Source organism: Nomascus leucogenys, chromosome 5 (genome assembly GCF_006542625.1).
Source record: "Nomascus leucogenys isolate Asia chromosome 5, Asia_NLE_v1, whole genome shotgun sequence".
Classification (NCBI taxonomy): domain Eukaryota; kingdom Metazoa; phylum Chordata; class Mammalia; order Primates; family Hylobatidae; genus Nomascus; species Nomascus leucogenys.
In genome coordinates this window covers 20,847,960-20,873,757 of record NC_044385.1, presented here as the reverse complement: position 1 = coordinate 20,873,757, position 25,798 = coordinate 20,847,960, and the positions used below count along the sequence as shown (strand labels likewise).

At 34.3% G+C, this 25,798-nt stretch overlaps 1 protein-coding gene across 19 annotated transcripts in view; it reads right to left on the bottom strand.

Moving 5' to 3' along the window:
* Window positions 1-25,798, bottom strand: part of CDC42BPA (CDC42 binding protein kinase alpha) — a 314,383-nt gene that overhangs the window by 60,988 nt on the left and 227,597 nt on the right. For 6 of the 19 annotated variants that reach the window (XR_004030077.1, XM_030812764.1, XM_030812771.1 and 3 more), the window contains 6 exons: window positions 20,882-20,987; window positions 20,486-20,634; window positions 18,828-18,919; window positions 16,408-16,484; window positions 15,320-15,367; window positions 6,173-6,211 (listed from right to left, as the gene is read on the bottom strand). Coding sequence is in view for 18 of the 19 variants with exons in the window: in XM_030812764.1 (XP_030668624.1) it covers window positions 6,173-6,211; window positions 15,320-15,367; window positions 16,408-16,484; window positions 18,828-18,919; window positions 20,486-20,634; window positions 20,882-20,987 (511 nt within the window). In the remaining variant the exon portion in view is untranslated. The remainder of the gene's footprint in view (window positions 1-6,172; window positions 6,212-15,319; window positions 15,368-16,407; window positions 16,485-18,827; window positions 18,920-20,485; window positions 20,635-20,881; window positions 20,988-25,798) is intronic. The other 13 variants (XM_012506583.2, XM_030812775.1, XM_030812772.1 and 10 more) reach the window with 4 other exon arrangements.

Here is a 25,798-nt window from a genome sequence, read left to right as displayed (position 1 = left end):
CAGCTCTGTACATGTGATGTGCCTGATTTCATGAAACTAGTATGCCTTGTGAAGTTGGAGAGCCAGGCCTGTATCCCATCTCTTGAGTCCCAATTCAGCAGTATTTTTGTTCTATCAGAGGCATCTCCACAGCAGAGTAATTTACTCAAAGTAATTTAATAATCAAGGAGGCTAAGTTATATTATCTCCTTTCCTGATAGTAAATTTTGACCAGGAAAATAAAAAGTAGAAGAAAATGGGACTCAAGACACATTTTGCCCAGTTTACAATTTTATTCAGGGACAGTCATGGAGAAAGTAATCAGTTTAGATTATAAATATGAAATATGACTCTAAGTTGGGAATACAGCAGAAATGTCTTTTAGTTTCTAAAAATCTCCTCCTCCTAGTTTTCATAAGATTATATACATTGCAAGAATTAGGAGTCCATGGAGAGGGGCTTTAGTTAAAATGGAACTGAAAAGCAAGCAGAATTGATACATTTTATACCAGTAAGAACTTAAAACTGACTGAAATATCATCTCAGGAAGTTTTAAGGTATCTAAGTAGGGGACTTTCTATGTGTAAAAAACTTGGCCATCTTAAGAAAATTTTTAAGTTTCTGACCTGTTGCAAAAGGCTTTAGCCCTACAGCTTGACTGAAAGACATGAGAAGTTCCTGTGTGAAAGGTAATGCTGTGTATATGTGAATAGCTGATATAACGGCTTTGTATATCTGGGTTTGATTATTTCAAAAACTCTTTAAAAATGGGAAAGGCCAAATATTTGCTGTTTGCAATAGCACTGGTTGAAATTTTACAGCAGGTCTGCTCTATGAGGTGTTTAAACACATGCTGACAGAAGTTGGGCATACTGTCTTATACTTTCTCGCATTAAAATCAGAAAACACTGCCTTAAGCCATTTTGTCAGTATATGGACTAATGGAAGGTTATATCATAAAATCAGTGAACCTAAAAAGCAGGGCTTTCTCTAGCCCCAGAGCTGGTTGTTAAAACACTTACCAGCATGTTTGTTGATCCTATGAAAATGTGGTATTATGACAGTGGGATATTGGAGAAAGGAAAAATATACTATCAATTTAATTTGCGACTACACGAATTAGTAACTCTTTTCTTGAGGCTTTTAACACACACCTCTTGGCTCCTCTGTCAAGTCTTATTCTCCTAACTAGTTTTTCTCCATCAATAAAAATGAAAGAGAATATGGATATGGACAGATTTAAAAGTGATTTTCTTTGCTGAATGAGGTAAAAGGTGGTTATTCAGAAATAGAAAATATTTAATTTAAATGAAAATATTTAATTGTAATAAAGTAGAATAATGAAATTTACCATACTAGCTTTTTAGAACTGTATACTCTTAAATAAAAATCAATTTCAGAGTTTAAAAAAAATCAAGTAATTTTTCCTTTAAAAAATATTAAAAATAAGTGAAAATACTGAAATATTTTGAGATGGTATTAGGTATATTAAAAAGTTGAACTATGCCATTTATAGTGATAGTCATATCTTTCATTTTAAAAACCTATGAATATAATAATTAAAATTTAGGGCCGGGCGTGGTGGCTCATGCTTGTAATCCCAGCTCTTTGGGAGGCCGAGGCGGGCGGATCACGAGGTCAGGAGATCGAGACCACAGTGAAACCCCGTCTCTACTAAAAATACAAAAAATTGGCCGGGCGTGGTGGCGGGCGCCTGTAGTCCCAGCTAGTCCGAGAGGCTGAGGCAGGAGAATGGCGTGAACCCGGGAGGCGGAGCTTGCAGTGAGCCAAGATTGCGCCACTGCACTCCAGCCTGGGAGACAGAGCGAGACTCCGTCTCAAAAAAAAAAAAAAAAAAAAAAAAAACTTAAAAATTACCACTTTACTTTCAAAGTGTGTTTCTTTTAAAGATAAAGGACAAAGCTTGGTAAAGGTGAATAAACTCAGGGCAAAAACCATTTCAAATATTAAAAAAAAGTCCAGGTCTTTTAAATGAAACTAATGCTAATAACATTAATAGATTCAAATATTTCATTTCATTTCTCGGTTACCACCGGTGTAAACAATATCTCAAAAGTGTTACACCACAAATCACTTATTTTCTTTATTCAAGTTTTAATTATCACCAACCAGACTGGAATTTTCAGGAAGTTACTAATTTTAACCACAATTAAATGCCTACCAATGCATTTATAATTAATGGCTTATTCTATCCACTAAAAAGCAATTAATTCTATTAAACTTTCAGAATATTCAATGAATACATGCTGGCATTTAAAGATAGCCTATGATTCAGTTTAATAATGAATTGGCAATGACTGATATAGTATAGCAGCAAAGCAACTGATTAATACCATTAGTTATTTTATTACAAAGTATTTTAAAACCTTAAAAACAAACGTAATCATTATTAATATTATATTTTAGCCATGGAAGTTAAAATATTCTTTTTCTCATTTTTTATGTGCTAAAATACTATAGCATTAAGTATAATAATGCAGCAAAAGCTAATAAACATATATAAATAGCAGATATTATAAATTCAATATAAGAAATATCTTTAAGTAAATGCAATTTTTTTTGTTAGCTAATTTTCATTTCCTAAGTAAACATACTTTAAGGTGTTACTCTGACAAATAGTCATTAGAAACATCTACTATACTTCAGTATCATTTTACTTAATGCTCTGTTAAAAAAAAACAAAGAAGAAAAGCTGAATATTAGTGGTACTGTCCATACTGCAAAACATTTTAATGCAAAATGTTCATAACGGTCCCTGAAGCTGTTAGGATTTTTCTACTAAAAGATCCTCAAATGTATTTTTACAGTAGCACATTTTAAAAGGTTCCCCCGCCACCAGGATCACAGAACTGGTTTTTAGATGACCCACTTATCAAGAATTCCTCAAATTATGGACAGTATTGTTTTCCTATAAATAATAAAAATAACTAAAACCACTCATCTCGAATATGTATCAACAGGCCTTTTCTACTGCCTAAATAATTACAGATTTGTACAAGTAACAAACCTCTCATAAGAAACCTTGCTTCGAAGTAAAAAACACCAAGATGTGATATGGATTATATATGGTCAACCTACTAAAAACTAGCTTGCATCTAACAAGTTGTTTGTTATTGGTAAACATAAAACTGTAAGTTAAAAAGTCCCAGTTTCTTTTCTCTCTCTTTTTTTTTTTTTGAGACAAGATCTTTCTCTGTTGCCCCGGATGTAGGGCAGTGGCACAATCACGGGTCACTACAACCTTGAACTCCTGAGCGGAACTGATCCTCCTACCTCAGCCTCTAGAGTAGCTGTGAACACAGGCATGTGCCACCATGCCTGGCTAATTTAAAAAAATTTTTTTTTGTAGAGGCAGGGTCTCCCTATGTTGCCCAGGATGGTCTCGAACTCCTGGGCTCAAGCGATTCTCCCGCCCTGGCCTCCCAAAGTGCTGGGATTACAGGTGTGAGCTACCATGCCTGGCCAAAATCCAGTTTCTATCGATTTTCTTTATCCTTTAGCTAGAAGTATTTTGAAAACAAAGTAGAAGGTAATTTAATATTTTGTATTTAGAACACATATAAACTTAAATCTTTAGTGATATATTTATTTCTGTTAATTGAACTTATGATACAAAAACAGTATTATAGAAGTACTATATCATTTGGAAAATAGTAAATACATTTTATTGCTCTAGAACAAATCCTAACAAATGACTAAAGGTTGTGACCAGTAAGGGTAAGCTTACTAGTTATATATAATGCACCTTGTTTCCCTTTAAGAAAATTTATTCTCAAGTTATTTTCAATATACTGATTTGAATATCTAGTCTGGAGAATTTACACATATTCCAAGAAAACATAAGAGAAAGTTAAGCCATATGTGGGCTATAAAATCTCTGCTCCAAACTCTAAATGAACAGTCAGAAATAACACATTCAGTGTTTCTCACTATTAATGAAAGCACTGTGGAAATCTCCCTCATCATTTGTATTTGGACATTAACAATACCATCAATAAAAACTTTTTCTTCTACTATACTTAATACTACTTATAAAGAAAAGCATTCAAACTGTAAATGAGGTTTAATGGCATACTAGAAAAAAGAATGCAAGAAACATTATTTTGTAATACTACCTCATTCATATGACATTTCATAGTTATTTAATTTTAAATTTATTAAAATACTGCATATTTTCTTGTCTAAAAACATGGTATATAACATAAAATCTTATGCTACTGTTACAACAGAGGCCATTGTTAAGAATGGTAACTGTATGTGTCCTACTGAAATACACTGATGTCCCAGGGAACACTGAGGTTCTACACTATACCACTGAGATGCTTCTATTTAACAGCTGAGTAATTTGTAATTCTTCAAGCATCTTCACAGGCACTATTACTTTTCAGTGGCTGACTTTTTTTGTCAGATACTTAACCAAAGAAAAATTGAAGGAGGCCAAGAAAGCAGATAACCAAGCCTATTATATCTACGTTTAAAATAATCATATGTAATTATAAGTCAATAGATTATGGTTAATTATAGTTTATTCATATCTCATAAAGACATAGAATTAAGGAGAGACCTTATAACAGCTATTTCCCTCCAAAATTTTTTTCTTATTTCAAGATTCACAAAAAATGTTCTAAGTGGCCAAGGCCCCAGAAAGTCTGCAAGGCAAGTGAGACATAATTAATCCATAATAAAATTAGAGAAACAAATCCTAAATTATAACCTTATTAAAAAAAAAAAACAAGTAGTTAAAAATTTAGTCAATTCATGGGCTGATGATTTGACCCTAATATAATTATGGGCACACAACATACTGGTTTTCCCTTCTAGAGGTTATGTAATGTAATCAACATATATTCAGATTCATTTGATAAATCCAAATATCTAATGGTTTTAAGTCTCTACAAGTTTCAAAATAATCAAGCAATCAGTTGAACTAGTAATCTTTCATAAACACAATAATTAATGAGATATCACTTGAATGCAGTTCTACTGGCCATAGTACAGGTATCCAAAATGCTTATTCATTATTAAGCCACAATCCGAAAACATTAGATATGCTATAATAGAGTTATTCATGTTTATTTTACAACCAACCCTCCAACATACCAGAAAGACAGGACCACAGGAAGCAGCAGGCCACCCCTACTGCTTCCCATGCCTACCACAAACCACAGAATTCCCTCATCTAGAACTTTCCGAGTCCAAGAATTCTGAATGTAAAGTGTTGATCAGTCTCCATGGAGATGACTGGTGAACATTACGAACTTGTATCCATCACTGACTTTCCTTTTGAATGTTACTATTTTACATAGTATATGAAAATCCCAACACCGTCAGCTACCCTGTCACTTTTCAAATAGGGAGTATGTATGCGTGTTTATGACTAGTGTTGGAATGTGGCTGGTTTAGAAAAGTTCCATCTCTGGGCATGTCAGAATCTTGCAGCACAGAGGTAGTGGCTGACTACCTCAGAATCTTGTAGCACAGCGGTAGTGACTCATTTCAAGTTAAGAAACACGGAGCTAGGATTAGTACAGGAAGATATTTACAGTTTGTTAATAATACATATATAAATAATGTTACTGATATTTTTTAAATCTTGGAATTATCTTAGAATAGAAAGGATTTATTATTAACATTATTTCCTCAGATCTATAGTTTGGGAGATTCCTCTGAAATACATTAAAAAAAAAAAACCAAGATTTCTCCAGAACTGATTTACATAAATTGTAGTCAATAAGGTGTATAATTTGTTCCAAATCATTTTTGAATTTTGTACAACATGAATGATCAAGTTTTCTTTCTACATAATTAAAATCTCTAAGAAACAATCTACATATTTGCTTAAAACAGATTATTAGGAGCTCATGTACTTTATCTCTGACTACTTGGAAGGCATACTTTAGGATCACTTTTCCCCTTGATCAAAATAAAAAAAGATATCATTTTAGTAGTTTGGTTATAGTAATTTATATGAACATTCCTAAAGCTTTGCGGCCAAAGCCAAAAAAAAAATACATAAAAGCAGCACAGCAACAGCAGGAGCAGCAGCACAAAGCATGCAATAAATGTAGTAATATACCACAAAAACATTAACAGGTTCCGCAATCACAGGCAAAAGGATGAGAGAGGGGTAAAAGGCCTCAGGATGGGTACATAAAGTGCAAAAGTCTCTTACACGTCTGCCTTTGCTAGCTGGAGTACAGGATGGAGAGCGCTTCAACAGAGAAAGGAGAATAGGACATGTTACAAATATTACACACGTTAAGACTCTCAAGGACTACTACTGTATTAACAGACAAAGTATATAAACATACATATAAAGCCAGAGTTTTGGATAGGTTGAATGTATACGTATTTTTAGGAAAAACTGGAGGATAGGATGGTAAAGAAACAGTTGTTTGGACTACGTCTAAGGTTGACAAACTTTTCACTGGCCCATGTACAGTGACCCACAAAATAAGGCTTCATCAAGTGACAGACAATTTCTTTTCTGGAAAGGTTGGCAGTAGCAGACTGGAACAAATGAAAACAAAAAGGATCTAGATATTTCTGATTTAGTGCTGGCAAACATTCAATAAAATAACGAATTAGCCTGGCTTTAGACATTTACCTACTAAATTTTTACTCTTTTCAAAAATGATTCTTTTAAATGGCAAGGGCTAAGTCAGGATTTCAGAATTAATGACAATAAATTAAAATAAAAAGTTATTTGAACAATACTCCATCCTAACTCAACTTCAGCTGGAGTCAAAAGAGGGACTTTCACCTTTCTAACATTAAAGAATTAAGTAATTAGGAAAAAAGTAACAATTATCTCAAAAACTTTTTTTTTTTTTTTTTTTTTTTGAGATGGGAGTCACGCTCTCTCACCCAGGCTGGAGTGCAGTGGCACAATCTTGGCTCACTGCAAGCTCCGTCTCCTGGGTTCATGCCATTCTCCTGCCTCAGCCTCCTGAGTAGCTGGGATTACAGGTGCCCGCCACCACGCCTGGCTGATTTTTTGTATTTTTAATAGAGACGGGGTTTCACCATGTTAGCCAGGATGGTCTCGATCTCCTGACCTCGTGATCCGCCCGCCTTGGCCTCCCAATCAAAATATTTTTGTGATGCTCCAGCAGTAGAGCTTCACTAATATGAACCATATCTACTTCGGCAATTTCTAACATTCAATCCAACCTAATGTTTGTTGTGAGCTTATAATATGTTGGATACTAAGCTGACTTTGCAAGGGACTGAAAGATAAACAAGACATGGAAGTTCACAGACTGGTAGAGAAGACATCATGCCAGCGACAATGTGACAAATGCTATCATTGAGATACATACATGGTTTGTATGGGAACCTACAGGAGGGATACACAAGATTTTCTTGGGGACCTAGAGGAGGGAACTTATAGACTAGGTCTACAGGAGTTATAGAAGATTTAAGACAAAAGTGAAAAGTTAAAGAATGAGAAACACTACCAAAAATTCAGTATTAGTGTTACAATAACTCTGGCAGGTAAGTAAATAGGAACAACTTTTTTTTTTTTTTTTTGAGACAGAGTCTTGCTCTGTCACCCAGGTGGATGCAGTGGCATGATCTCGGCTCACTGCAACCTCTACCTCCCAGGTTCAAGTATTTCTCCTCCCTCAGCCTCCCGAGTAGCTGTGACTACAAGTATGCGCCACCATGCCCAGCTAATTTTTGTATTTTTAGTAGAGATGGGGTTTCACCATGTTGGCCAGGCTGGTCTGGAACTCCTAAGTGATCCGTCTGCCTCGGCCTCCCAAAGTGCTGGGATTACAGGTGTAAACCACCGTGCCTGGCCAGAACTATTCTTTCTTTCCATAGGAAACTGGAATGGGAGATAATTTGAACACCGTGTCCTACAGAGTTAATAGTAAACCAGGATTAGAAGGCCTGGAGAGTTCTAAAGAAGTTTTTCCATTATGGAGGCTAAAGTCTCCAGTTCAAACCTAGTTACTTTTCCTCAGTTATTAATGGGAAGAATCTCATTCCTTCTTGTCCCCAGAACCAACCAACCAAACAATAAATCAACTCCAACTCTTCCTCTAGCTATCAATTAATCTATCTCCCTTCTTCCTTAATAATCATAATAACATTTATTATGTGAAGAGTATATGCAGATCCTTTTCAAAGTGCTTTACATATATGAATTACTTTAATTCTCACAGAAACCCTATAAGGTAGGAATTATGATCCTCATTTTAAAGATGTAGAAGACGGATCAACTTGCCTAAGGTCATAAAACTATTAAGTGGTAGGGCCAGGATTCAAAGTTCCTCAGCCAGACTTCTGAAAAATGGTATACAATCGCTGTCTGTACTTTCTAAACTCCCAATTAACTTCTAATACAGTGCAATTCAGATTCTGCTTTGATCTGATACTCAGCAGGTCAGTACTTCCGGTTTGTCCTATCTGACCAGCCACCTCTGCCATACCATCACACTGACCATTCCCCTCCTTAAAATTCTCCGCTCCTCTAGTTTTTCTGACAGGTACTTTCCTGAGTAACCACATAGGAGTCCTATTCCTTCACCCTTTCTTCAATGGAGATTCCAGGTTTCTGTCCTTGGCTCACTGCTACAATCTGCCCCTTGGGGAATCTCATCCACTTTCAACTCTGATTATTTCCAAATCTCTGTTGCCAGTTCACTCCTCTTCCTTAAACTCCTGACGCATATATTAAATATCTGACTGTCTGCTGGACATCTCCAACTGGATGTCCCTTAGGAATCTCAAACTTAACTTGTCCAAAATGAAGCTGTCACCTTTCTCTTCTGTTAAATCTTTTAATAATTATTACATATGGGACTGATGAAACCTAAGCTCCATAATATGAAGTATAAAGTTGAGAAACACAGACCCTTATTCTGGCCTTTGCCAATGTCTTCATACTCATTTCTCAATCCCTTCCTCACCCTTTTTGTTTGCCAAGCAAGGGACAATTCAAACCAAATTGAAATCTCCCTCTGTCCACAACTCCATAACTCCCTGCTCCCTCCCCCCACAGGTTCGCTCTGCCTGTCTAGAATATATTCCTCTTATGTAGTTGTTTTATGATTTTGCTGAACATACTCATCTGTGAAGACCCAGCTCAGGCATTATTTCCTTTAGTAGGCTTTTCTGGATCCTCCTGGTTCAATCAGAAATCTCTCTTCTTTGCATTCCCATGATATACGATCTTTATCTTTTATTACTATATTTCCCACATGGTGTTATAGTTATCTGGTTATATATTTGTCTTTCCCATTAGACTGTCAGGGCAGGAAATATTGTATTATGATTATGGGCAGGAAATATTGTATTATGCTTAGCATAAGCCTTTAAATTAAATTAAAAATTCTCAATAAATATTGAATGAATCCTTCTCAATGTCCATAGTACTTAGCCTAGGTATTTCTCATGGCATTTATTGCTTTCCACATTGCATAGTGCGTAACTATATAATTATTTTTCTAATTATAAAATAAGCATTTTGAGGTCTATTTCCACATCTGCTTTGTCTTTGTAGCCATTATGCCCAGTATATTACTACCCATGTAAAAAGTGCTAAAATGTTTAACATTAAAAAAAAAAAAAACTTTTTTGGCTATCTCTACTTCTAGACTAGAGTCTGGAGTGTGCTAAAACCACGAAAAAGAGCATGAATATCTAAAAAAAAATAAATTTATTATTACTATACTAAAAACAAGTTAAAATGTCTCCCGAAACTATCTTTGAAAATGAAGGACAATACATTTTCTAAGCTAATACCATTTAAAGCTAATAATGATACTATCACCATAGCAATGATTTCTTACCAAAGTGTTTACCTAGAAATTGTCTAATTTTTATGTTTTCAACAGAAAAGGTGAGTTAGAGGAAAACACACCCACATACTTTCTCTCTCATATATACCTACACACACTGGTTTTTTATAAACACTGAAATTGAATTCATGGCAAACACTATAAACCAGCACCTTGTCTTAATGTGCAACCAAATACCACTTTAAAACATGTATTTCATATATAGGTCCATGACTTGCCACCAAAACTTTAAGACTGAATATGAAGGTATGCACACAAGCAGAAACCAAAAGAAATAATCTCAGGAGTACATAATTTTGCTAACAGTTTTTAAGGTTTAATTAATCCTAGAGGTCTTATTTAATAAAATACCAAAGAAATGGACTATGTAATCATGGTTCTTTCCCTTTAGATTGTCTAAATATATTATTATATTATATATGCAATAAAATATGTAATATATACAATTATGTTCAACATAATATATTGCCTAAGTTGAGGAAAAAATGCATGTAACTTTCTGAAATATGCAATCTTCAGGTAGCGTTGTGGTGAATATGTGGATAGAACTTGTAAAAATAAGAATTGAATGAGCAAATTTCAGGAATGCCAAAGAAGCTAGGTCTGATTTTGGTCATGGACTAAAAATCTTTAAAACGTATGTTTTAAAATTCTATTTCCTACCAGTTCTCACATACAATTGACCATCCCCCCAAGTATCGCTGAAACTATGCTGCCAAGCCTCAGATTTCTGTAACTGATTGTAACAGAATGTAAAAGAAGCTGGGAGATAAAACCATGTTAAATCAAGAGATAAAGAAGTTAGAAGCCATGACTGAAATTAAGTATTTTGAAGCATCTTAGCAAGATGTTATACAAGGTTAAAACCAAGTCCAGAACTCAGCCTGCCAATATTGTCAGACTGCTTGCTTTTCTTATATGCCAGAATATAAGAATGGAAAACAATATTAGGGGGATCAGACAGTTGGGCTATAGATACTATCTCTGTTTCTCTGTGTCTGACCTTTCTATTCCAGAGCTTAATCCTTGATTTACTCTTTCATCAGTATATCAGAGTAAGAAAACTCTGAAAAAGCAAGTTGAGTACATTCTCATTTTCCAGGCAAATGGGCAATTTCTATTTTTGTGAACTGGGACTAAATGAACAAAGTGTAGAATTGCAATTTAATCAAATTCAAAACTTAACTTAGCACATATTTAATATATGACTATATGTTTCTCAAATATAAACAGCAAGCAGTTAACTTATATGATTGTAATTAGTATTATCTATAATATTCTCAAGCCAAGCTTTTTCAGGTTTGGCTGAAAAGAAAACGAACTGAAGAGAGTATAGGAAGTTGCTACAAACTTGGTGTGATGATCCCTGAATCTGTTACTATTGGGATGAAGGGAACAGATGGGGGAGGGAAATGGGAAAATCTAAGCAGCTGAGCTCCATTTGCTCCTCACCCTGTTTATTACCTAGAGAAAGAGGCTGGGGCTAATATGGACTAGACAGTCCAGGACTGGGCATGTACAGTTGAAGGAAAAGATGAGGGTAGAAGTGGGAATGATTTCTACAGCAGAAGGGATCTTGGTATCTCTATTCTACTGCTTCCTTAATAGGTTGAATGGAAATGCCTTTCTCAAGAGACCACTTATCAAAGTAGTTTCGATTTCTTTTAAAATTAACTCAAACCCGGCCGGGCACCGTGGCTCACGCCTGTAATCCCAGCACTTTGGGAGGCTGAGGTGGGCAGATCACGAGGTCAGGAGATTGAGACCATCCTGGCTAACACGGTGAAACCCCGTCTCTACTAAAAATACAAAAAATTAGCCAGGTGTGGTGGTTGGCGCCTGTGGTCCCAGCTACTCGGGAGGCTGAGGCAGGAGAATGGCGTGAACCTGGGAGGTGGAACTTGCAGTGAGCTGACATCGCGCCACTGCACTCCAGCCTGGGTGAGAGAGCGAGACTCTATCTCAAAATAAATAAATTAATTAACTCAAACCCTTCTTTATCTGTCCTAAAGAATATTTTACATAACAATGTATCACCACACTGTCCTAATCCCCAAAGATAGAGAACTTCAAAAAAGTCACTCTTAAAAATGGGAGGGTAACCTATCCACTCCTAATAACAGAAGAGTGCTGTAATGGTTAAAACAACTGGATTAAATATTTTCTAAGGTTTTCTCCTTTAAAACTCTATGATTCTACATGTAGAAAAGCCCAAATGCCTACATTCCCCCAAGTTAGAGAAGCAGAGAGTGTTGAGAATACACTCTGCTCTGCCTGGTTGCTTCCTTTCATTTTCCCAGAGGGAAGGGAATGACTGGTATTACATATCTTCCTTCTCTTCAAAGCTACTCTTAAACATACAAAGACTGGCCAAACAATGTGACTTAAAAAGGAAAGCATCTTGCTCCGAACATCTTCCCATTGTGCCAAAAATTCCAGCATTCATTTGAATTTTGAGTTAACAGGCAAAACATGGGGAGGAAAAAATAGGGGTGGGAACATTTTAATTTAAAACCGTACTGTTTTAAATAAAGTAACTACACTTAGAGGCCTGTGTGGAAGGGTAAAAGTAGGAGTAAAGAAGGTAACTTTGGAGGAGGAGAGGCACTGGTGGTAAAGCTCCGACAAATCAGAGGGCAGCATGAGAACATTGGGTTCACAGAGACAGAGGGAGAAGAATGAGAACATGTTGATACCAAAGGACTTGATTCCTGCAATTCTGGTCAATACTAGCCTTATTCCCTTCTATACGTACGAGTTCCAGCTGCAATTCAAACTTTAGGTCTTCAACATAATCTCCTCTATAGCAACGAGACAGAAAACAAAAAAGAATGTCCAGAAGGATGTGTACTACTCATTAGAGCCTTACTTACTGCAAAGGGCAGGCATATAAGCATCAAGCACAATATAACTAGATTTGGCACGGAGAACAACAGAGTCTTGATTTGCTTCTTAAGAATCCAAGTGCAGCTGGGCGTGGTGGCTCATGCCTGTAATCCCAGCACTTTGAGAGGTTGAGGCGGGTGGATCATGAGGTCAGGAGTTCAAGAGCAGCCCGGCCAACATGGTGAAAGCCCGTCTCTACTAAAAATACAAAAACTAGCTAGACACGGGGCGCATGCACCTGTAGTCCCAGCTACTTGGGAGGCTGAGGCAGGAGAATCGCTTGAACCTGGGACGCGGAGGTTGCAGTGAGCTGAGATCGTGTCACTGCACTCCAGCCTGGCGACAGAGTGAAACTCTGTCTCAAAAAAAAAAAAAAGAATCCAAGTTCCTAGCAGAAAAAGAGCTACAGAAGAACTTGAGCTTTATACAAAATATCTTGGATGCTGAACTCAAGTATATCAAAGATTGAATACTGCTGTTCAAAACATCATTCTGCTATGACTTTGAGGATCAAATGAATGAATGATAACCCTGGAAAGGGAGATCGTAGGTACAAACTCTAAAGAGAAACACGAAGTTTGTGCCATAAAATATTGGTGGTGGGTAGATGACTGAGTGATGAAGAGCTAAGAAAGTATTTAAGTGAAACTGAACTGATGGACGGGAAAAGAAGCTAAAGAGAATACAGAAAGGGAGGGAACCAGCTTATTAAAAGTAATAAGGGCATTATTACTGATGGTATTACATATACCGTTTCCTTAAATCTTCAAACAACACTATGAGATTAGTTATATTATTACTACTATTTGTCTGATGAGCAAACTTAGGGTGTAGAAAGGTTAATTTCTTCCAAACCATACACCTAGAAAGTTATACAGGCAGGATTTGTGTCTGCTTATGCACCTAACCAATAAATTGGGAGAATGCAGCTTAGAAAGCACATGAGTGGGAAATCATGCCTTTTAGGAGCTGGAATATAAATAAAAGATTTGGCAGCTCTTGTGAACTCAGCTCCTTTTTACTTCATACTAGGAGTTCCCTTGCAGTGCAATAAAATTTACTTTTATGTTTGTACTGAGCTCAATGTTGCATTAATAGAGGGTAGAAGATAACAAAGGATATTCCTGGAGGAAAACTAACACTGGGAAATGGCTGTGGAGTGCTCAGGTATTACAGATGGGTGGCAGCAGTGGCAGAGTGCCTGTGAGAGCAGAAACAAGCTGAGGACCTGGCTGGGGTGTGCATTCCTGAAAGATCTGCTGAGAAGACCTCATGTATTTGCCAAAATACATACTGCTCCTAGGTTTTACAATCAAATATATGTATATATTTTTTTTGTGACAAGAAAAGGGATGGAGAGAAGTTTGTTAGAAATAAAAAGGTTTTCTTGTGCAAAGAACAACTAAAATAATTTACTCAAACTTCCTTCCCTTTCTTTTTAAGGTGAATAATATCTGTATGGAAATACCATATTGAGTATTTTAATATCCTGAGCAGCAGATTATAACATGCAATACCATTGTAGACGAGGAGAGTTCTCTTTTTATCACACTATAGAGTTAACCAGAGTAATTATTTGTTTCGAGAATAGCAAAACACTTAGAATTTCATTTAGAATGAAGATGTGCAAACTTCAGTATAAATATTCCAAGCATATTCAAAATCACTTTTTTGTTCAATAATTTTTAAACATCTAGATCAAGAAGTTCCTTTAGCAGAACATTATGCTAACTATTCTTCTGACTATAAGTATCCTAACAGAAAGAATAAAACATTTAAAAATCTCCCGATTTTAAAAACAGTTCTATGCACAATATTTGCATTTGAATCCATTTTATTTCCCCATTTCTGTAAAGACTAAATATTCAACAGGATAATAAATGCTTTAGGACAAGAATTACTGTGCCATTTGATGTGGAATAGAGAGAATGTTATGCCAGGTAGTAAAGAGAATGAATGATACACATTTAACAGGAACTTCTAAATTATTAAATTGATAGAATTCAGGAGAGAAAGTGATAATGCTGTCAATTTATAGTGCATATAGTGCATATGTTAACTAAAATCACTTTGCACATTAGAAGAGAAATTCTGTCAGCATTAGAAATAAATCAATTAAAAATTGATTTATTTTAAAATCAGTACTCTATTATTGTCATACAATAAAACCTATTGGAGAAATTAATTAAAAGTAACTTTTTTTTGATTATACCACCAGAGGTTTATTTTTAACCAACATAGAAATTAAACAGTAAAGTGCTGAAAAGAAAAGGGAAAAGTAAAATAGAAATCACCAGGAAAAATAAAAATAAGCAATTATTTACATATATATAAAAAACAATAATTAAATAAGCATTCTAGTTTTAGAATTCTTACAAAGATTGAAAATACTGGGATTCTACAACAGTCAAAGCATTTTTCAAAGTAAATTTTTACTTCATTATGTTTAATACTGATAAATCCTTCATTATATTTAAGATAAGAAAGAAGCATATTTTGGCTCACATAAATTTTCAACTGCGGTATTTCTAAAACTGACTGCATTACTAGGCAAATTCTTCAGATCAATTCATTGATCTTTTTTACTGAAGGATGCATTGGTTTGAAAATCAAAGACTTACGTCATCCAAAAAATCAATCAGTGAAGATGAGGAAGAAGAAAAGGAATCCTATTTAACGAATACAGCAATAAAAAAATAGAAAATATGGATGAAGCAATTTAATAATAAATCAAAAATTTTGTAAAACAATTGAAAGGCAAATGACATTAATTCAAATAAATAAATGAGAAAAGCAGTCACTATCATTGTTCTTGGGAAACTTAAGAGATTCATTAATTACTTTTAAAGAGTAATTATTTTTCCTTTTCCTGAAGGAATGAAACACAATTCACATACTGTGCCCAAAATGTAATAAAATGAAGCTCATGACAAATAATTAATAATCAAATTAAATGTAAGTACTTTTGAAGTAACAACTAGAAGTAAGCAATGGAATTCCTGAGGCTTCTAATTCTTTCCACTGGAATGTAAGTTCTAGTGGGAAGGACTTTGTCTATTTTGGTCACTACTGTATCTCCAGCATTTACAACAGCACCTTGCACAAAGCTACATGATTATTATTTGTTGAATAAAGATATAATCACACTTAAATTTACTGAGACAAAAATATACTTGATAATAGTAAGCTGATTTTTTTAAAGCAAAGAATTTAAATACCAAGGAATGATCAAGAGCTACATAATCACAATTTCATTACTGTGTGATATGCCTAACAGAGTCTATGTAATACCTTTTAACAAAAAGCATTTCTTACTGTATAGTTTTTAAAAGATGAATTGATTTGAAATAAGAACCAGCAATACCTTATCGTCAGCTTTGACATTTTTTCACTTTTTATTGTGGCACTATGCTTTGGAGAATAAAAAAATTGTCAAATTATTTCAAAAGTTGGGATTTGTTCTGCTCTTAATGTTTCTTAAGGGAGATGAAATTGCTTTTAAATCTTAAAATGACTCTCATGATTAAATCTTAGATGTTTTGTTAAACAGAGGTGGGATTATAGTCCATAAGAATGCAGAACATATTCCTCTGCTAATATGTTTTTATTTAAGATTCTAGGTCCTCTGATGTGGGAAGCAATAAAATGGTTTTATTATAAGTGAATTTTAAATTGACCCCAGAGGATATCTGACATGTTTAATACTTACTTCAAATTGATCCAGAGCATCGGTAGGCGTATTCAAAAATGCCAAGAAAGAATGCTGTGAGTCTTGGTGCTCTATACCTAGAAGACAGCAGCAACTTTTTTTAAGGCTACAACAATTAAAACTGATTTTAATGGATAACCTTCCCTGTCTGAATCTATTAAGAGCAGTTCACAAACTACTGTATTTCAAAGTTGATCACTATTATTAACTCTACATTTAAACAAAACTAAAATACACTAGTGTTTCCTAGAATATCACTTAATAGTTCATTTATATCAGTTTCCATGAAATGCTTATTTAAGTTACTAAGTTTCTTTCTTTTTGTGTATAGTAAATAATAAAAAACCACATTAAACCTTTTGGTAGGCTTGAGAGAATTTAAAAATAGTAGTCTGTTTATGTCTGATTTTTCTAAGCTAATTCAACACCAAATAGGCTTCTGTTTTGAAATACTCTTTTCAAAGCACAGAGTACGCACTAATAAGAATAATCCTTTATAAGAAATTAATGCAGTGATAAAACAAATACACTTAATTACAAAAAAACTGTCAATCTAATTTCAGGTATTTTTTTATTGACAGGATGAAGATTCCAAACCCCAGTTTTTCTCAGATGAACTTTTTAAAATTCATACATATCTCTTGACTATGGCATTAACTTTAAATGCACAATTTCCCAAGTAATTCTTAAAACATACAAATAAAAATACTAGGTAGAAAAAAAACAGAAAACAGCCAATCCCACATTTTTTACTTCCATATCCTTAGGAATTGACATCAGCTGATTTGTGTTTTTCATATTACTATCTAATAATATAACACAGTTATCAGGTAAGGCAATATGTTTAGAAATTCATTCAAATATTGAGAGTGTGCCAGACACTGTTCTAGACACTTGGGGACATAATAGTAAATGAAGCATTAAAAGCATCCTTGCCCTCATAATGTAAATATCACATCATATTACTGAAGTAGTAATATACATTATATTATACAATAAAATTTTGTTCTGCAATATTCAAAATCCAAATTAAAAAGCTGTGGTAAACATGCCTTCACAAAGCAATGTGATAAACTTAAGTCTCTTTCAAGTTTAGGTCTATTCTAAAAATGATGCAATCAATGTCATCTGGTGTGCAAGTCATATTCTGCACTAGTCTCTATTTGCCATTAGGGCCACAAGTTGTCCATGTCTTATGTATTCTTTTCCTCACTAAATAATGTATCTCCTTTCCAATTTTCATTAATTAAAACCTAGCTTGATTTTCATTTTGGCATGATGGCTTGTGCTCCTAATCTGAATTACTATTCACTTTGTCTGGGCTCCTTCCTTTTCTTGTTAATTAAGAAATTCAATCAAAAAGAATTTATTGAGCATCAACTATTTGTAAAGGCTTTTTCATGTTAGCTTCCTTATGTGATTACTCTCTGTTCTCCATCATTTTACATGCAGATGCAGAGACTTCACCAGTTTTATCTCACTGTGTTGCATGGCTGAGAAATGATAGGGAAGCACTTAGACCTAATAAAAAGCCCATTAACCAGTTCAGTATTCAGTGATGGCCTTTGTCAGGAAAATCAATTTCAAATAAATGCATATAAGATATCCCTTTATTTTAAAAATATCTGAATTTCTTTTTATTAAATCTTCACATTCTTAACATCCACATTAAGGAAAGTTTAAGAAGTTCATGTAATACAGCTATCAAGCACCCTGACTAAGCTTTAACATGAATGGAAAAATGTTTAAGTAAAGTTTTCAAGAAAATGGTAATAAATCTGGGATATCCCACAGGACAAGCAATTTAAGTGTCAAACTGGAAGAAGACATTAAAATGCCCCCCAAAATTTTCCTTACTGAATTGCTCCATTAATATTAAATTAATCTTCAGCTATTTCATACATTGTTTCATCAACTACCCTGAAAGTGAATCCCCGCCCCCCAATTTTTATACATTCTAGGCACATAAAAAGTGCTAAGAAATACTTGTTCAAGTACCCTTACCAAGTTCTGAATGTTAACACACACTGCCATTGTCAGAGTGATAACCTTATATTATAGCGTTTGAGAATATTAAAAGTACATTATAAAATAATTTTTTTTCCAATCGCAAAAATGTTATTCATGAAGTAGTTCACGGCACTGAAAAAAACGTCAAATTTATGGCAAAGTGTCTTTTTCTGTTACTATGAAATCTTTAAACAATGTATATTAAGTAAAACAAAATGACTCAGAGGCCAGTCTTCCAAATGTGTGTGTATGCACATGCATCATATATACACACATATATTCATAAATGAGTGCCAGAATTGCTTATGTCAACAATTCTCCCACCTATGCAATGAACTGATTCTTCTGTAATAAAATATATTTATAACATAACAGTAAGTCCTGAGTGAGGCAAACACACACTCCCATACCCTTTTCAGATCTAAGCTCTTCAGTGTCCTTTATCAGCTGTTCGATTTCTGAGAGTAGTTCCAAGTTCTTCTTCTCTGAATCTTTTAGTTTACTTAAATAAGGAGAAAAAAGGAAAAATGTCATTAATTTTTATTGCTGGTTAGTGAGCCATCTTGGATGTAGCCAAACTTAATTTGGTTTAAATGTCAGGCATGGTAAATTAGGGGACTATAAATTACTGCAGAAGAACAAATACAGCCTGCTACCTACTTTCATGTAGATTAACAGTTTTACTAGAATACAGCCAATCTCATTCATTTAAGTATTGACTACGGCTGCTTTTACACTACAATAGTAGAGATGAGAAGCTGTGATGGAGGCTAATCAAAGCCTAAAATATTTACTAAGTGAACCTTTACAGAAAACATTTGCGGACCCTGAACTAAATTACTAAATTTAAAAATGTTACAAAATCAAAGGTTAATTTTAGAATTCTGTTAGACTTTGTTAGATATTATACCATTACAGGCAACCATGAAAGTAGAGCATATTCAGGACTAAGTTTATAATTTTTCAAACTGGCTCATCTTCCTGACATATGAACAATATGTAAACTCGTATGTCCTAGGCGTAAGGAGAAAAGATCTTACTTATTTCAAATTACAACACAGAGAAGGACATTCATTAGCTCTTTACGCTGGGATCAATTCACTTTCTCCAGAAAAAGTTTTCCCTTCCTCAATGCCACATAAGCACATTTAAGTAAAACATACAATGTCTGCATTATTTATAGCAAAAAGCTTATAAGCCAAAAGTTTATAATCCAACAGAGGTATCATGTATCTGGCCTTTGATTTGATTAAAAAGATTAACAATTGTAGTTTAAGGACTATGACTACACACCATTAAAAACTGAATTCATGGGCCTGCATTTCTTTTCAGGCTTTTGGAACTTTTGGTATTCTCAGCAGTCAATGGATTTTCATATTTGTAGTTTCACTTGTGATGTGAAGTTTCTATTGTTCCTCTATGTCACTTAAACTGGCTTAGTTTGAACCAGGTTTATAATCAATCTAATTGTGAATCATTTATGTATTCAGAGTATGATTCACTCCAGTGTTGTGACAAGAATTGAGGAAATGTGTTCATTAGCTAACTGCTTCAGAGACTGTGGGATATACTTTTTCTAAATACATAAAGAAACATGAAAAACAATAATTAGACTTAAAAGATATTATACCATTATGAAATGTGCCATCAATAGAATTTTCATTTATAAAAGACCTATGGTAGAGGCCACGATTTTCAAATGATTATATTTTGTTCTCACCATATGTTGTATTTTTATACAAATATAATATTTCTAAACATGAGAGAATTTTAGGTTTAATAAAATTTGAGAGTCAACTAAATTTTATAAGAGGAAAATTAAATAATGGACTATTATTTAATACTATTACTTCCACTTTATGAACAAGCCAGAGGAAAACAAGGCTATATTAAAACCTCATCACTATCTACAAGGCTTAAAAGCATCTAGTTATTTTCAAATCTTCGTAACATATTTGGCCATCATTTTTCTAAAAGAAAGCAATGGAAACTAAACATGTAACTTCTCTCCAAATAATTCTGACAAACTTAGAAATTATTCTAGTGGGACTATATTATTCAATCTTACCATTCTGTTATGATATTAGACGCTTTAACTTTATTCAACTCTTCTTGGATGGCCTGTTTGGCTCTTATTTCTGCATCCAGAGCCGACTGCAACTCCAGTCTAGCTGACATATCCAGTTTCGCAAAACGACGCATTTTCCAGGGCATATCCTATGAAATAATGACTGTGTTTTTAGTTCCATCCTATTTTTAACATTTAAATTATTACAGTTAACCAGCTGTGTGTTATGTTTTTCTAAACTGGAAAAGACCCAAACTAATAGTTTTCTCATAAAAAAACTCTTTAGTAGGCTCAAAGTCTAAACAAACTGATACAAGTAATTGGATTTATTATAGTGTTTTTTAAATCTCTTTTTTCTAGTATGATAAGCCTCCATGCAAAATCACAGAAGCTTACTGTTGCTCGTGTACCCAAGCTGGAATTTCTTAATGCCTCCAATTCTTCAGTCATTTTAGAAGCTAAGGCCTGAAGATACCCTCGTGCATCCTTTTCATCGCTGACCCTAGGATATATAAAGACAAAGTACAAAAGTAAAACAAAAAAGCTTCAGTGCAATATATGTTATTTTAAAGCTTCCTAAAGAAATAAGTGATAGGAAATTCAAAGATAGTCTTAAATAATTTCTTTGAAAAGGTCTACCATAGTATACTACCTGTCAACAACTGGGAAGAGGTTTATGGAACTGTTCTTTTATGTACATGGTAGAGCTGGTGAAGTTTACAAAAGTCCAAGTTACTCATAGCTGATAAATTATTAAAACTTCACCCTTAAAACACAGAATTAACACTCTTTAAATCTAACAATTAACACAGATGCACAAATGTGTGAGGTTTTCAAAGTGATAAGATTTCTCAATTGGATTCTGCCATTTTATATCATAAAAACAACATACCATTCTTAAAACTGAAGTGTATATTAAATTTAGAAAGTTTGATGTAGGATATTCTGCAAAAACCAGGGTTATACTGTAATTAAGCTCTTCTGTTTTCTGAAATGATCAATAAAATAACAAAGAGAGAAGATTAAAGTCTACCAAAACCTAATTTCTGCTTACTGTCTTAAGGCTATCTAGCTGACGATACAATTATAATTTTAGATAGAAAGTTTTCAAATTATATTTAGTGAGATAAATTCCACATTTTAGAATTTCTCAAGAAAACATCTGCACTTCTTACACTTCCCTCAAGTGGGGAGAAGGTGAGGGGAGGAGTCTAGCATATCTACAAAAATCTACAAAAGAAGGTCCTATTCTCAGGAAGAATGAAAACCACTGGTATATAGAAAGCCACACTGCACAAACAAAAAAAATGGAGTTGAAATTTGCAATGCTCACAAGTGTATTCTAACACACTTTGGGGAAGACAATTTGTCTCTGTGCAGGCTGGTTGTTTTCAGATAAAATCCAAGTCACTGAAGCTATGAGGAAAGTATATTTCAGGTAAATCAGTATGTATCTGATGTATACAGCAGACATGTTTAACTCCTGAGCTCTGCTTTAGTATCTCTTAGAATGTAAACTCCTGAGGAGTCAAATTCATATATATCTTAAAGATGCCCTTTAAAAGAGGCTTGTTGCTCTCTTCTCTTAGATGGGAGGTTGTCTTTGGAGTACAAGCAAAAGAAAATATGGAGATGCAATAAAACCATGGTAAGAAGTTGCCCACTTTAGGGACAGTTACATATTCCTAGGCTCTATGTACATGTACATATTTTTATTGCCTGTTAAAGAAAAATGGTTTTGGAAATTATTTTAAGAATGTTTGTGTAGCAAGGGTTGTGTCGTTCTAAAATTCTATGACCATAAATGACTGCAATGTTTTCATTTAATTACCTGATCTATAGTATAGAGAATAAATTGGGATGAAGGAAGATTATCTTTTTTAGAATACCAAAAAGATACTTATATTGTAACAATAAAGAAAACTGTATTATCCTTTAAGTGCCCAGGCTAACAGGTCTCACCTAGTGCTGGTTTAGTGTCTACCATAGCTCAGAGATCTTAGTTTATGCACATTTCCAAGAAACTGTGAAGTCTAACGTGTTTTATTAACTTTGGAAATCAACCTCTTGTAAACTGACTTTAAGTTATTCGGAATTTTATATGACAATCTCTTTTTTCTAACTTTGTTTTTTATTTACATGTTGAACACATTACATGTTGAACACATTTATTTACATGTTGAACACCTTACAACTGCAGTCTTCCACTAATTCCTAACTTTTGATTAAACCTATTTCTCTTTTTCTTGGCTATAGAGAATTACTGGTTTGGAGGAACTCACGCCATTTACGTTCCACTGGACTCTAGGTCTCACACAACTCCTTTTCATAATCATTGCTATTTGTCTATTTTTCAACCTCATTAAAAAAAAAAATCTTACTTTCTCCAACCCCAACACTATCTTTCTTTTTTTTTTTTTTCTTTTTTTTTTTTTGAGAGAGAGTCTTGCTCCATTGCCCATGCTAGAGTACAGTGGCACAATCCCAGCTCACTGCAACTTCCGTCTCCTGGGTTCAAGCAATTCTCCTGCCTCAGCCTCCCTAGTAGCTGGGATTACTGGCGCATGCCACCACACCTGGCTAATTTTTGTATTTTTAGTAGAGATGAGGCTTAGCCACATTGGCCAGGCTGGTCTCCAACTCCTGACCTCAGGTGATCCACTCAGCCTCCCAAAGTGCTGGGATTACAGGCATGAGCCACTGCACCTGGCCCCAACACTATCTCTTGCTCCTTGCTTCTAGGCCATTTGGTTAGGTTTACTCATATTCATTCTCTTAACTTTTGAAAACAGTTTTAGAGGTAGGTGTCTCATCTTTTATTTGGCTAAATCATTCAAATATTTCTTAATAACACAGTTATTATTACTATACATAATCACCCTCCCTACTACACCTTATATTTTCAATTTCATTATTTCCATTGGTTCCTTTAAACATGTACAAACTCTACCAAATCCAAAAGTTCCCCATCCTCCTCACTGACAAATCCCCAAACATCCCATTTTTCCCTCTTTCATTGTTATACTCCATACATGTAATTGCTCTAGTGTTAAACCCTCCATTCACTACTCTATACTTCCTGAAGTCTAATTCCTGCCTCAACTATTTTGCTGAAGCTCAACTACAGAAGGCCAACTTGGATCTATGTGTTCTCTTGGCACATTTAATCCTTCCCTTCCAAGTTCTCTCAAATAATCAATTAGTTAATACTTATTAAATACTATTACACTGGGCATATTAAGAAGTCAAATAAGGGACAGTTCTTGAAAAGTTGGGGCATATATAGTAATTAGGAACTTTGATTACTAAGTCATATAGACCTGGTTTCAAATCCTAGCTCTGGTGCTTACCAGCTGTGTGACTTTGGGTAAGTTACTTCTCTAACTTTGTTATCCCACCTATAAAATGGGGATAGTAAAAATATCTATCTCACAGGACCGGTGTAATAACTAAATAAGAATACATGTGAATTTCCAGCCTAATGACCAGAACACTCCTACGTTTTAATCAATAGAAGCTATTACTATACACAAATGAGCATTACTGGATGAGGAATATTTCAAATAATGTGAGTGGATTTCAATAAAGAGAGACAAAGGTTTCATTACTGAAACGCTCTGTAATTATTAAACCCTTCTCCTGGTTCTCCTACAAGGCTGTTTCATCTAGCTTTTATAACATAGCCCTTACCATTCTCCTTCTTTCTTGTCTCCTTAAAAAGATCTCAACCACTTCATTGGCCTTATTCACAATGAATTTAATTCCCAAATATACATTTCCAATCCTAATCTTTATGTTAGTTTTCCAAAAGCAAATGAGAAATCTCTACTGAGATGTCTCAGGATCACCTCAGTCTCACCAACAAACAAAATAAAATAACAGCTAAAATTGATTGTATCATCTTCCCCAAGGGTGGTTTACCCCACTTAACTTTCCTACTTCAATGATGCCATCATTTTCTTAACTTCCTTAACTCACAATTCAGGAATACTAATTTCTCCTCATCTCTTGCCCTTCATTTGTAAATAGTATTAAGTCCTGTAGATTTTTCTTTGACAATGTCTCCTGCATTTGTTCACTTTATTTCTAACCTTACCTTCTACTTCATCCTGAACATCACTGTTAAGAGCTATTTGCCTAATCATCATTTTAATTTAACACCATTACCTTTGCAAAAACCTTCTCCATCTTACAAATAAGTGAAGGTAAAATTCTTACCTAGTATTCATGACAACTGTGTTGCAGTAACTTTATTACTCTTATTTCCTACTATTCTTTTACATAAATTCTCCAATTTGGTCAAACTAGGTGTAGGGTATTTTACTAAACTCAGGGTTTTCAGAAAACACAGTCTAGTTTAACTGATTATTCCCACCCTTCTTGAGCAACTAGTGTGAGATAATTCTCTCAACACTACATTCTTATTTTTAAAAAGTCAGTATCTATTCAATATGTAAGGCATTTATATTTAAGTCTCATAAGTTATCTCCAGCTCTGGTCAAAATAGTTTTTAAACTTTAAATGTTAAGTTACAAGTTACTTAAAGGCAAGTACTACATTTATAGACCTCTGTATCTCTTATTGTACCAGAAGAATGCCTTATGTGAGGAAACACATTTAAAAAATAAATCTTATGGACTAGCCTATTAATCTAACCTCTCTTTGTAATATTATTTCAAAGAGAAAATGTGAAGTCCTCTGATGAGCCAATGGCGAGAAGGAAGGTTCCTACTCTAACAGTGGTGAGAAGAAGATGTCCTTGCTCTAAAAGGGTTTCTTATGAAACGGATATTTCATAGCAAAAGAGAGAGGAGGTGGAGTTCAAGAGCCATTAGAAGTGACTTCATGTAAGGTTTTATATACTGCAGTATTTGTTTTGTATTAAAATTGTTCATTTGTCCCAGGAAACATTTAAAGTGCTATATGTCATGAGGTCCTATAATCTTGTTTGAGCATTACCTCATTTCTTAAAAGAAGGTTGAGTATTCCTAATCTGAAAATCCAAAATCTGAAATGCCTCCAAATCTGGAACTTTTTGAGTCCTAACAAGATGCTTAAATTTTTGGATTAGGGATGCTGAACTGTTAAGTATAATACAAACTTCCCAAAATCCAAAAGAAATCCAAAATACTTCCAGTCCCAAGCATTTTGAATAAGGAATACTCAATCTGCATACTAAACTCAAAAAATGAAAATAACTCAGTCTGACCTTTATAAGCTTGGATATTGTATCTCACAGAGTTAACTTTCAAGTAGGTAAGAAAGTTGAACAGGGAATATATATTTTACTTTTTCCCTTTGGGTATTTGCCAA